This window comes from Dromiciops gliroides, chromosome 1 (assembly GCF_019393635.1).
Source record: "Dromiciops gliroides isolate mDroGli1 chromosome 1, mDroGli1.pri, whole genome shotgun sequence".
Lineage (NCBI taxonomy): Eukaryota > Metazoa > Chordata > Mammalia > Microbiotheria > Microbiotheriidae > Dromiciops > Dromiciops gliroides.
In genome coordinates this window covers 632,900,220-632,914,689 of record NC_057861.1, presented here as the reverse complement: position 1 = coordinate 632,914,689, position 14,470 = coordinate 632,900,220, and the positions used below count along the sequence as shown (strand labels likewise).

The 14,470-nt window shown below is 41.7% G+C and overlaps 1 protein-coding gene across 1 annotated transcript in view; it reads right to left on the bottom strand.

Moving 5' to 3' along the window:
- Nucleotides 1-327: 327 nt before the first annotated feature.
- LOC122753085 (phospholipid-transporting ATPase ABCA3-like) overlaps nt 328-14,470 on the bottom strand; it is a 265,236-nt gene continuing 251,093 nt past the window's right edge. The window contains exons 29-33 of the mRNA XM_044000190.1: nt 8,446-8,633; nt 2,465-2,635; nt 1,815-2,014; nt 1,257-1,330; nt 328-453 (exon numbers count right to left, since the gene is read on the bottom strand). Coding sequence (XP_043856125.1) covers nt 328-453; nt 1,257-1,330; nt 1,815-2,014; nt 2,465-2,635; nt 8,446-8,633 — 759 coding nt within the window. The remainder of the gene's footprint in view (nt 454-1,256; nt 1,331-1,814; nt 2,015-2,464; nt 2,636-8,445; nt 8,634-14,470) is intronic.

Sequence of the window (14,470 nt, the reverse complement as noted above, 5' to 3'; positions counted from 1 at the left end):
GCCAAAGTGATATATGCCAAACGGCCTACTGCCATTGCATCCCTATGGAGCTATTGAGAATATCAGGAGGTACACAGAATGATCTTAGACTGAGAACTCCTTTTCTGAGCTCTTATTCAATTACTTCTTGAATATTTATCTCAAAGTACATTTGTACTCAAAATGGAAAGTAAAATCCCTCCTTGAGGGAGTTCACTGTTACATTTTTATATGAAGATATGCACATACATAGTGTCAATTGTTATCTCTATATGCCTTAGTGATATATAATGGGATAGGGAGGGAAGTGTCAAGGGGCTGAAAGTGCAGCAGGCTGCTCTTTAGGATTCAGTCTTCTTTCAACGTCTTTTGCAAATGGGCAAAGCTCAAGAAGACTTGTTCCAGTGAGACTTGACTTATGGAATAGTCCTCCAATTTATACTCCTCTTTGACTTCTTCCAAGATACCAAACACCTGTGAGATAGTAGACAAAGTCACAGTTAAGGTCCTTGTTCTAGGAATGTAGGGAGTGGCTCCGAAATGTGTGTCAGGAGCAAAAAGTTAGGGGCTGGTCAAACTCTTTAAATCCATCATTGGACTCAAATGTTGCCATGAAGTCATTAAACCCCAGTGTGGGGTTTGTTTGTTTGTTTGTTTGTTTTTCAGGGCAATGAGGGTAAAGTGACTTGCCCAGGGTCACACAGCTAGTAAGTGTCAAGTGTCTGAGGCTAGATTTGAACTCAGGTCCTCTTGAATCCAGGGCCAGTGCTTTATTCACTGCACTACCTAGCTGCCCCCCAGTGTGTGTGGTTTTTTTTTAAGAAGTTGCGATAAGTCCCCAAGAGATCCTGTACCTTTTCTAGTCCCTTCTAGGTGGGCAACATTTCTAGGCCACATACCTGTTGAACACAGCATTCAGCTGTATATATATATATATATATATATATATATATATATATATATGGAGCTTAAGCCATCTTAAGAGAATTAAGGGTTAAGAAATTTTGTTCAGCATTGTCATGGTAAATTGCAGGAGTGAACCTGTGACAGGATGGAAAGATCGCTACCCAAGAAAAAGGGAAGGACAGACTCTTCACAGAGAAAAAAGCCACCCACCCTCCTTGGAGTTGAGTTCACCTCACTCCCAAATGTCTGAGGGCCATATCCACATCCTGAGGCCCTTGGGGGGGTTCAGTGCCTCCCGTGTGCTCCTCTTCATGGAAAGTGTCATTAGGCAGCATTGGGATAGCTTAATGAAATCTGCTTCCCATCCTCACCTTTGACCATTTGAGGTTCTCTTTGGGCAAGTGGTAATGGACCATCCCTTGGTGCTCCTCCTCAAGGATACTGCCTGGCAAAGGGAAAGAGACAGCTCTCATGAGCAGCAGCAGGGAGTGGGCACGCCTATTTACTGGTAGGATTAATTCTCAGTCTAGTCTAATGGCTGTAGTCAATTCAATATCCATCCTTTTGAAGGGGACCTCTAGGGGTGGGGAGAATACAGATTAGCAGATAATCCCAATTGGCTTTGAAAGATGCTATGAAGCTGCTTTCCCCTCCCAGCTTCATCTTTGGCTCTCTTGCTGCTTTACTTCTGCCATGATCAGAGAGGACTTTAACTCCTTGAGAAGCAGAAAGTATGTCAAGCTGTAGATACTTAAGCAAGGACTTTGGTTACAGTCCTAAGGTGGGGCAGAAAATGTCAGGGGGCTGTTGTTGAAGTGGGACTGCTGAAAATCCCATTTCCTTATTTTCATAGGAATTCACCGGAAAAACATGCCTGGCCAGAGGGCAGGTAAGAAAACCTGGGTTGTTTGGGGCCTGAGCTCCAGTACCTGGGAAGGTCTCTTTCACAAAGGTTTTGAATTTCTCAACTTCCATCTTTTCTTCCTCAATGACGTGGCTTTTAATTTTAGCCAGTAGGGTGTAGCCACTCCCGTATTTGCTCTTGAGGTGCTGTGGGCTGCCCAGACACTTGAAATGTCCATTCAACATGATGGCCAGTCTGGTGCACAGCGCTTCACACTCTTCCATGCTGGGGAAACAAGAGGGAGGAGGGAGGCAGGACTAGAGACTTCTTGCTTTGGAGGGCAAGGGCTGTGGACTTGATAGAACCAAACCTGCAGGTCCCATTTCTATGGAGGGACGGCCTGGTAGGTGGCCTGGGGCAAAGCTAACAAAGGGCTAATTTAGCAATGTAAAAATGCTTGGCATAAAAGGGGAGGAGGAGATGCTCAGGTTTAGGGTGGGAGTTTCCTCCTTATCATCCCATGATAGAACATTATTCCATAGAGCTTGTTGTCAGGACCAACATCAGAGGAACCTGAGGGTTCCTCATCAAAGGGATCAGCTGTTGACAGATTTCTTGCCCCTGCCCTCTATCCTTAGCACCCAAGAGTCCACAGACAAGGTCATCATGGGTCCTGACTGTCCCCATTCTCATTCTAATTCCTTTTTATGATGTCAGTTACGTTGCAGGACATACCTGTGGGAGGTAATGATGATGGCCTTGCCAGTCTTAAGGGTCTCAGTCACTGCATTCCAGAGCAGGCGTCGAGCCACAGGATCCATACCAGTGGATGGCTCATCCAGGAAGACAATTGAGGGATTTCCCAAAAGGGCAATACCAGTACTCAGCTTACGCTTGTTGCCACCACTATGTAAGGAGAATTGGGGAGGACAGGGACAAAGAGTAGTATTTCTAAGGCTCCAGGACAGAACACCAAGGAGAACAAGATATGATGCCTAGATAAGTCCAATATGTGGCAGCTAGATGACTCAGTGGATAGAGTGCTAAACCTGGAATCAGAAAGACCTAAGTTCAAATCCAGCCTCAGACACTTAATAGTTGTGTGATCTTGGGCAAGCCACTTAACCTCTGTTTGCCTTAATCCATTGGAGAAGGAAATGGCAACCACTCTTGTATCTTTGTCAAGAAAACTCTGTGGACAGTAGAGTCCATGGGGTCATAAAGAGTTGTTTATCACTGAACAACTGAACAACAACAACAACAACAAATGTCCATGTGCAGAGGGACAGGGTGAAATACATGGTTGTAATGGGAATCTAATAAAGCCAAAGCCAGAAACAATGTATCAGTTGAGGGGGATAGGGAATGGAGTTGGGTGGATACACAGTATCAAAGAATGAAGTTGAGGCCAAAAGTGTCAGAGAAGTAGTTAGGTCACAAGAGTTTGGGTGGTCAGGGAAATGACAATTTGAAAAAATGCTCCAGGATATACTTGCATTTTATTGTTTTTAATAATCAAACATTTATTTTTCTCATCCTCTATTCCTCCAATGGAAAAGAAAGAGTCAAGCAAAACAAGTTCTCCTACTGGCTGTGTCCAAAAATGTGTGTCTCATTTTGCATCTTGAATTCACCACCTCTCTGTCAGGAGGTAGGTAGCATGCTTTATCACCTCTGGATTATCTATAGCTGTGATTAGTTATGCCATTGTTAAGGATTCTTATATCTTTCAGAGTTGTTTTAATAATCCTGTTGTTATAGTATAATGGTTCTACTTACCTCACTTTGCATCAGTTCACAGACAAGTTTTCCCAGGTTTCTCTGAAATGGTCTCTTTCATCATTTTTTACAGCACAATAGTATTACATTATATTAATATACCATCATTTGTCTAGCCATTCTCTATCTAATGGATGCTCCCTCCATGCCAGTTTCCAGTTCTTTTGTATGACAAATAAAGCTGCTATCAACATTTTTTGTTCACATAGGACTTTTTCCCCTTTCTTGGAGCTCTTTGGGGTAGAGTCCTACTGGTGGTACTGGTGGGGGTATAATTCTAAATTGCTTTCCAGATCGGCTGAACCAATTCACAGCTCCACCAAGAGTGCAGCAATATGCTTGTTTTTCATAAACTCTCTAGCATTTGTCATTTCCCCTTTTTGTCAATTTTCTAGTATGATGGGTATGAGGAATAATTAAGAGTTATTTAATTTGAATTTCTTTAATTATTAGTGATTCTGAACTTTTTTCATATTGCTATAAATAGCTTAGGTTTCTTCAGTTGAGAACTTCTCATTCATAACTTTTGGCCATTTTTGTCAACTGAGGAATAGCTTGTGGCATATCATTTTAGTGACAAGCTGGCATGTACTCTTTTTTCTTCAACACCATCATCATTACAACAATAATAGCTAGCACTTATATAGCTCATCAGATACATGTTAACTCATTTGACCCTCACAATAACCCTGTGAAGTAGGTGCCATTATTATCACCATTTTATGAATGAAGAAACTGAGGTTGAGAGAAGTTAAGTGACTTCCCCAGGGTCACACAGCTTGCTAAGTGTCTGAGGTGAGAGTTGAACTCAGGTCTTTCTGGTTTTAAGTTCGGCACTCTTACCCACTGTGCCATCTAGCTTTCTGTCATAATAGGGATTTAACTTCACACATAGAGAACTTAGGGAATCCTTGGCTGAGCCACAAATCTACCCAGAGGATGCTAATATCCTTTCAGATGCACAAAATTTGGGGGGCAGCTAGGTGGCACAGTGGATAAAGCACTGGCCCTGGATTCAGGAGGACCTGAGTTCAAATCCAACCTCAGACACTTGACACTTACTAGCTGTGTGACCCTGGGCAAGTCACTTAACCCCCATTGCCCTGCAAAAAATAAAAAAGATATAATCAGATGCACAAAATTTGTTAAGAAGAAATCAGATCATGGCCTCCCTTAAGGATAGGGCCAACGTATGCCATTGATGAAGGCATATGGGCGGTTAGAATGCTGGTCCTGGAGTCAGAAAGACTCATTTTCCTTAGCTCAAATCTGGCCTCAGACACTTACTAGCTGTGTGACCCTGGGCAGGTTACTCAGTTTCCTCATCTGTAAAAGGAACCAGAGAAGGACAAAGCAAACAACTCTGGTATCTCTGCCAAGAAAATTCCAAACAGAGTTATGGAGAGTCAGATACAACTGAAACAATTGAACAACAACAACAACGTGATGCCATTAATGAGCGACAATTAGGCCTTCAGGGAAAAAGCATGTCTAGGAGGGAAGAGGACATTATCCAAATTGTGATTTAAAATGTAAACAAAATGTTTATTCTGAGGTCAAAGCCCCAAAGTAGTTCATAGTCCAGAGGGCAAGAAGAGCACTTTCAGAGAAGTCAAGGTGTTGGTGCAAGATATGTAGCACCTAGGGTACCTCTTGGTTCCCCCAGAAGAGCTATCTCAGGTTTGAAGCACTGCCAGCACCCACTCAAAACCATAGCTCAAAGGCCTCCAATGATATGTGTGTCATCCATCAGTTAGAAGACACATTAGTTTGAAACAAAAGACATTCAATTGAATGGCACAGCAAATCAACTGATCTCCCCATGAATGAGTGGGCTACTCTCCATCACAAGTCACCATACTACCAGTGGGGAGGGAACATATTCAGAGAACACATGTGACCAGGAAGCACACATAGAAAACAAACAAGCTGGGAACATGTGTGTGTGTGTGTGTGTGTGTGTGTGTGTGACAGAGAGAGAGAGATGAACCCCAATGCACTAAAACCCCTCTAGATCTTGGCACCAGTGGGGTAGGAGTTGGCTTGTAGTTTGGTAGGGTCCGTAGCTGAATGCTTTGTGTGTCTGTTCTACACAGTGCATCTGGTAATGTTGGGAAGGTGAATATGACTTTTCCCAAGTCCCCTGCAGGGGCTCAATTACAGCACACCAACCAGCAGCTCCTCAGTGCCACTGTAAAGAACAGGGTAGTTTCTATTCAAGTCAAGTGCTTTGTAATACTTCCTCACTTGAGACTTGGGCTCCTGATTCGAAGTTTCTGACCAGAGTGTTTTGCTTGTCCACTGCATTGACTACTACTGGGGAGGTTTGCTGGGGTCAAGAAAGACAACAGAAAGTGGGACCTCTAGTACATGCTACACTATAATACAATATATAGGGGCAGCTAGGTGGCGCAGTGGATAAAGCACCGGCCCTGGATTCAGGAGGGCCTGAGTTCAATTCTGGTCTCAGACACTTGACACTTACTAGCTGTGTGACCCTGGGCAAGTCACTTAACCCTCATTGCCTCACAAAAAAGATGTCAACAATATATAGTAGTTCAAGTGGTTTAATTTCAAGCATCAGGAACAGGTGAGTTGTAGAGAAGCATTGAGATATTGCTTAGCCTGTGGATAGTCCAGGAGAGGTACTATCATGCCCCTCTTAGAAGAGGTGGTGGTTGGTGTGTGACCCCTCCTTCTTGGCCAGAGCATTAACAATTGGCTAGACATAGTAATGCTGAGCTATTGAGGAGCTCTACTTCTTTTCAAGGGCAGAGACTGTCTTTTGACTTTCTTTGTATCCTTAGCTGTACCCAGCACATAGTAGGTACTAAATAAATGCTTAATGATTAACTGTGATTGCCCTAATTCAAATTTCTTTGCCTGCTTGCAACTGTCCTGGTTCTAGCAAATCTGAGATGGCCTGTCTAGTCTTTTATTTTTGTGAGGCAATGAGGGTTAAGTGACTTGCCCAGGGTCACACAGCTAGTAAGTGTCAAGTGTCTGAGACCAGAATTGAACTCAGGCCCTCCTGAATCCAGGGCTGGTGCTTTATCCATGTGCCACCTAGCTGCACTTTAGTCGTGTTTTACTACTATAACTTGTGCTGAATTCAGGATGTTTGGCTCACCTTCATTTTTAGTATCACTGTGATGTACTAATTTTGGGCTATATAAGAGGCAGAGTGGTGCCAGATACTCTGCCAAATGTTTTACAATTATTATCTCATTTAATCATGGAAAGTATCCTGCATTTGGAATCAGGAAATCTGGGTTCAAATTCCACTTCTGCTTCTGCTACTTGAAAGCTGTGAGACCTTGGGCAAATCACTCACCCTCCTTTGATTTTTAGCTCCTCATCTGTAAAATGAGGAGGTTGGATTAGATGTTTTATATGGTCCTGTCTAGCTCTGAATCTATAAGGAAAGGGCAAGGGAATAAGCATTTATAGAATACCTACCACATAGTGTGACAAGCACTATGCTAAGTGCTTTATAAATATTATCGTATTTGATCTTCATAACAACCCTGAGAGGGAGTTGCTGTTATTTCCCTCATTTTACAGTTGAGGAAACTAAGGCAAACAGAAGTCAGGTGACTTGTATAGGGACACATGGCTAGTAAGTGTCTGAGGCTGGATTTGAACTCAGGTCCTCCTGACCCCAGGCTTAGCACTCTATCCACTGCATCATCAGCTGCCTCTATAATACTATGATCCTAGGATTTAAGGTTAGAACCTAGCCTGTTCCAGTTATTGTGCCCCATGCAGGGTTGAGCGTCACAGTTTTGTCTCCCAGTGTGAAGGAAGAATTCTCTCAATTTCACCCTTAGGCTTAGGTAGTCATCTACAAATGTGCAGGATCAGGGAAGTCCAGAGGATACTTCAAGTGAAAAAAAGATCTGGAGCTTCTGGTGGCCTGCTAACTTAGTCTAGAATGTCATCTGCAAACAAACTAAAAGAATGCTTGTATGGACTGCAGGGGTCTGGATGAAGGAAGGTTGACTCTCCTTGTCACAGACGGACGACATGAGGAGTATTATGGGCAGTTCTAGGTTTCAGGCTTTAGGGAGGACAGTGACAAACTGTGGCACTATCAAAGGAGGGCAACAAGAATGGTAAGAGGGCTAGAAACCATGATAAAGGATCAATGGATTCATTTAGCCTGAAGAAGAGAACATTTTCCCAAATGGAAGGATCACTCTTCAAGTATTTAAAAGGCTTCCATGGGAAAGATGGATTAGATTAGTTTTGCTCGGCTCCGGAGGACAGATGGAGCAGCAATGAGTAGGAACTAAGAAGGCTCGTTCAGGCTCGAGGTAAGGAAGAACACCCTAACAGTGAGAACTACCCGAGACAAGGACGAGTTGCCACAGGGGCTAGCAGGTTCACTTTCATCAGGGGTTTTCATGCGAAGGCTGGATGACTGTTTTTTGGAGATGTGGAGGGGATTCTTTTTTAGATGGAGTCTTGAATAGGTATGGAACCCAGAATGAGGTTCCTTCCAGCTGAGGTTCTGTGACCTGTGGCACTGTACATAGGGCAGCCTATGCCATCAAAGTGCTAGGCTTGTTGCTTCATCTCTCTGATGCCATGGTCATGGCCCCATGTAATAGGGAACAAGCAGATCAGGAGGGCCCCTCTGACACTCCCACCCGACTGCTGACCCCTCCTCTACATCCCAGGGCCAGTCAGGATATCCTTTATGGAATGGTCATCTGACTAGGTCAGATCATCAGATGCTCCTTGCAGCTTTCCTGCTCCCCAAGCTGCCAAATGGTCACTCCTCCTTTCTGTCTGGAGCCATCTTGGTCATATCCCATACCCGGTATTGAGAAAACGCCTCTGCCCACTGAGTTATGGTTGAGAAAAAGGAATTCTACATTACTATAACATAATGATTATATAAAGGGAAGAGGCTGCAAAGCCTAATGTCTCACCTGTAGTTTCTGACAAGTTTGTCTGCATGGGAATCCAGGAGCAGCTTGAATATTATATTATTCACATGGGATTTGATTTGGTGCTGGGGAATGCCCCATATCCGGGCATACATGGTTAAAGTTTCCCGTCCTGTCATGTGGTCCAGCAGGGCATCAAACTGAGGACAGTAGCTGATTTGTCCCTGCAACTACAAGGAGAGAAGAGCCCTCAGGCTGGCTAGCAGCACCTGATGGGAAAACCTTGTTTGATCACATATTCTCTAGAACCTGACAAGGCAAAGGATTCAGTCATTTTGGTCCAGGCCCTTGCTCAAGAAAGCAAATTCCTTCCAGTGCTATCACCAGGGCTTTCTGCTGTTGCCGCAGTTGTGAATGCTCTACATCAGGAGCCTGCTTGGGCCCATTCTTGGTGGTAGGATCCCTAGAGAACAGTCACTGCAAACAAGTAAGAGGAGGGGAATGAATTCTTGTAGAATGGTGCTTTCAAGGGGTGTGTGTGTGTGTGTATTTTGAAGAAGGTATTTGGTATTTTGTTAGCACTAATTTCTTATAAGAGAATATAAAAGGGGCAGCTAGGTGGCTCAGTGGATAAAGCACTGGCCCTGGATTCAGGAGGACCTGAGTTCAAATCTGACTTCAGACACTTGATACTTACTAGCTGTGTGACCCTGGGCAAGTCACTTAACCCCAATTGCCTCACCAAAAAAAAAAAAAAAGAATATAAAGCTTAACAGCTTTATCAAGACCAAAGGGAGCAAGGACACTTAGATGGAACTTCTCATGAGCCTCTAGAGATAAGATCCTGAGTGATGAAGCAGTTTTATATCAGTGTATGTGAGCCTTTTCTAGGAGGATCCACAAAAGATTTTTAGATCCTGTTTCCTTCTCACCTAGATTATTATGACAGTTTCCTACCTAGTATTCCTGCCCTCTTCTACCCCTTTCCAATCCATCTATCACACAGCTGCCTGGGCAAATGAAGCATTCAGATTATGTCACTCTTTTGCTTAAAAAATGGTCAGTAGTTTCCAAATACCAAGTAAAGTATAGACCACCATATACTGTCATTTTAAGCCCTCTATAATCTGTCTTCCATATACTTTTCCACCTTATTTCCTCTTACTTCCCTTATATAATCTACAGTTTGATAAAGTGTTCTGTCGCCTTTGTCCTTGTCATGTTCCCATATCTCTGCCTTTGCTCACACTTTCTCCCATGACTGGAAAGATTTCTCCCTCTCCCATTCCCTTCTTTCAAGGCCCATCTTAATTATCACCTAGCACTTAGCATGGTGACTGAGCACATAATAGATAAATCCATAAATATTTGTTGACTTGACTTGTCTAGACCAGTTTTATCAAGACAGTTCCAATTTGAATTTGAATGTAAGGGAGAAAAACGATCATATAAAACTACAGGAAAAAATAAAAACAAATTTAAAAAACCCAAACAAACTACAGAATCCAAAACTATGATAGGTAAGTACCAGATAGGAGGAAATGCCCAGTAGTGCTCAGGAAAGCAAGCTGGGAACAATACTAATGGCCTTATCCAGAGGGATAATTACATTATAAGTACATTACAGGGATCACAAAAACTTGGTAGGATATGATTTGGAAATGGCAACGGGGGAGGTGGTGGAGCCAAGAGAGAAGAGTAGAGGCAATAGTCCAGACAAATTCTCCCAACATTCCCCTTCAAACACCTTTAAAACAATGTGTCAAATAAAATTCTAGAGAGGCATAGCCAACAAAAGGTCAGAGTGAGAAAATGTTCCAGCTTGAGATGACTCAGGCCAGTTGTTTTCCCAATGAAATAGTTTGCATTTTCTTTTTATTTTTCATTCTTTTTAAGTGTCTGAGGTGAGATTTGAAATCAGGTCCTCCTGACTCCAGGGCCAGTTATCCACTGTGCCACACTTACTAGCTGTGTGTTCCTGGGCAAATCATTTAACCCCAATTACCTTAAATATCAGGGGCCATCTCCAGTCATCCTAATATATATCTTGCCACTGGACCCAGATGGTTCTGGAGGAAATAATGAGGTTGGTGACCTGGCACAGCTCTCCTTCACTTAAATCCAATTCAGTGCAAACTGTGACATCACTCCAATGTCACAGTCCTTTTTGAGATTAAAGGACAAACAACAACAATAACAGGAGAAGACCGAAAGACCTTCCACTGTCCAGGGACGCCAAGCACAGCTGACAAGATGCCTCTCAGGCTGTGACCATAGGGAGAAGGAGCTAGCACACACCTGGTGAGTGTAGCTGTGAGGGATGGGGACCCTGTTGGCTGTGGGCACCTGCAGAGTCCCTGGTTTCAGTTTCTGGGCAGAGAGGATAAACTGTAGTTCAAAGCCACCAGAGGAACCATAGGGAGCAAGATGATTTGCAGTACAATGTGGCTGGGGGCCAGCTATAGCTTAGGACTGAAGAGGAGAACCTAAGTTTGGGCCCCAAGATAGACCTCAGAAAATAACTTCTAAAAAACAAAACAAAACAAAAAATAAATTAAAATGAACAAGCAGAGGAGAAAGAACACAACCATAGGTAGTTACTTATGGGGAGAGAGAAGATATGGGTTCATATTTAGAGGAAGATAATGGAGCTAAAAAAGCCACTCCTTTTTCAATGAGAAATGTTAAATGGTCCCAAGCACAGAAAGAGCTCTTGAAAGAACTTTAAAAACCAAATAAGAGAAATTGAGGAAAACTTAGAAAAAATAAAAGCAATCCAAGAAAATCAAGAAAATTGTGAAAAGAAAGTTAATCAACTTGAAATAGAGAACCAAAAACTTAAGAAAATAATTCCTCGAAAACTAGAATTGGATAAGGGGAAGATTATGACATTCTAAGACAAGAAATCATAAAACAAAACCAAAAGAATGAAAAAATAGAAGATGTAGAGAAATTTTTCAGAAAAACAACTGATCTGGAGAACAGATCAAGGAGACAGAATAAAGAATAATTGGACTACCTTAATAATTGGATTACAATTTAAAAAATAATCTTGATGCAATATTATAATAAACAAGCAAAATGGCTCTGAAATTCTAGAACAAGAAGGAAAAGCAGAAATAGAAAAAAATCCACTGATCACCACCTGAAAGAGATTCCAGGAGAAAAACCTGCAGGAATATCATAGCCAAGTTTTAAAGCTCCCAGGTTAAGGAGAAAATATTGGAAGCAACAAGAAAAAACAATTTAAATATCATGGAATTACAATAAGGATTACATAAGACCTAGCAACTACTATGCTGAATGACTGTAGGTCTTGGAATACTATATTCCATAGAGCAAAAGAACTGGGGTTATGACCAAGGATAACTTACCCAGAAAAGTTAAGTGTAATCCTGAACAAAAAAAGGATATTCAATGAATTGAAAGACTTTCAGGTTTTTGTGACAAAAAACCCCAGAATATATTAAACATATAATAGCTAGGAGAAATATAAGGTAAACATTAAAGACCAACTATAAAGGACTCAACAAGAACAAAGTATTTACTTCTTATATGTGAAAATATTAGCAGTACCTTCTTTATGACTGTCATTATTATTTGGGTGGTTTGGTACAAACACTTTGGCTGACCTGAGTATGATGGGATGAGTCTAAAAAAAATAACACTCTGAAGGGAAAGATGAAAAGGATTAATTACCTCATACAAATGAGGCACAAAAGGAAAAATTGATTCAGAGGAAGCTAGTAGGGGGGAGGGTGGGTAGTGATAGAACTGACTCTCATCGTGAATGGGTTAAAAGGGGATAGGAAGGGGGGAGAGGATAAAGGAGAGACTCAGAGGGGTGGGTAGAGTAAGAAATAGGAAGGCAAGGTAGTGGGTAGAGCAGTGGGTAAAGCAGAGAAGTGAGGAGAGATTGGGTAAATAAATTAAAATTTTCTTGTATAAATAAAACCTACATAGCCAGGAATAAAAGAAATACAGAAAACTGGGGAAAAACTTTCATGTACAATATCCCAGACAGGATGTGATTGGATTGGCATACTGCTATGGTATAGGATATAATGAGATGGTTGGCTTGGAAAGGCATGGAAAGACTTGGACTTGTGAAGGAAGATGCTATGCACCTTCAGAGAAACAGATGATGAGTGGAAATAAGCATAGTATGGTTTTACAAATATGGCTATGAGTGTATATATAAATATATATAATGTATGTGTATAGATATCTATGTGTAAACACACATACACCCCCCATATATATATATACATATGTATATATATATATACACACACACACACACAAACACACACATGTATATATATATATATCCATGCTTAATTGCAACCTTCTTTAGGGTGGGGTGGAGAGGGAGGGGGGAAAATAACAAAATAAAAAGTACACAGCAGGGGGCAGCTAGGTGGCGCAGTGGATAGATCACCGGCTTGGATTCAGGAGTACCTGAGTTCAAATCCAGCCTCAGACACTTAACACTTACTAGCCGTGTGACCTTGGGCAAGTCACTTAACCCCAATTGCCTCACCAAAACAAACAAAAAAAAGTACACAGCAGAGAAAAATAGAAAACCAAAAAGGAAGCTAAAAAAAAAAATAACCCGGGCAGATTTGAAAACAATGTATAATATTTATTATATAGGTTTTATCGAAATGGAAATTTATTGTTTTATATCCAGTGTTCTCCTATGTTCTGCTGTGTACATGGCAACATTTTTTCTCATTTTGTATTTAAGTTCAAAATAAAAAACCTTAACATATTCATACAGAATAGCAAAAGAGGAATCCAGATCATCCTTTATCCTTACAATACTCTCATGGTGATCATCGTTATCTCTTGTCCAGAGTGTTGCAGTAGCTTCTTAGCTAGTATCCATATATCTGTCTATTCTCACCTCTCATGTTGCAGCCAAAGGAATCTTTTTAACCTTTCATTCCTTTTTCTTTCTTTCTTTCCTTTTTTTTTTTGTTGTTTTTTGTGGGGCAATGAAGGTTAAGTGACTTGCCCAGGGTCACACAGCTAGTGTCAAGTGTCTGAGGCCGGATTTGAACTCAGGTACTCCTGAATCCAGGGCCAGTGCTTTACCACTGCACTATCTAGCTGCCCCTCTTTCTTTCTTTCTTTCTTTTTGTGAGGCAATTGGGGTTAAGTGACTGGCCCAGGGTCACACAGCCAGTGTCAAGTGTCTGAGGTCAGATTTGAACTTAGGTCCTCATGACTCCTGGGCCAGTGCTTTATCCACTGTGCCACCTAGCTGCTCCTATTATTATTATTATTATTATTATTATTATTTGCGGGGCAATGAGGGTTAAATGACTTGCCCAGGGTCACACAGCTAGTAAGTGTCAAGTGTCTGAAGTCGGATTTGAACTCAAGTCCTTCTGAATCCAGGGCTGGTGCTTTATCCACTGTGCCATCTAGCTGCTCCCCTTCTATTCCAATCCCATCAAACTCTTACTCAAAAATATTCAACAGCTCTTCATTACCTACTGAGTAAGGTATAAACTTCTTAGTCTTTGCATTGAAAGACTCTATTTGGCTCCAACTATTCCCTTCTTATGTCATACTATTTTCTTCTAAACACTTTTTTCAGCCAAACTAGATCTTTCTTGTCCCTTTCTCTCCCTATCTCTGTGACTTTGTTCATGCAATTTCTCCAAGTCCAGAATGACTGTCCCTCTCATCATTGCCTACAGTCATCATTCCCTTCCCTCAAGGACTACCCTCAGGGAGTACTTCCAAGAACTTTCCCCCAATCCTTTTAGTTGGAAGTTATCTTTTGAATCTCCCACTACTTTGGACCTCTCCTTTGTACTTAAATTCCAAATAATATAGCTATTTGTGTAAAGCTCCTATATTATACTCTAAGCTTTTTGAAGGTGGGGACTATCATTTAACCTTTGTATTTGTGCCTGTGCATGGCTTATAGAAAGTATGTATAGGGATATCTAGCATGAAACACATATACTTATACATGGAAGAGACAGGAGGCAGCATGTGCCAGGTAAGTCCAACCATCATCACAATTTTGACTACTATCTCACCTCAGACC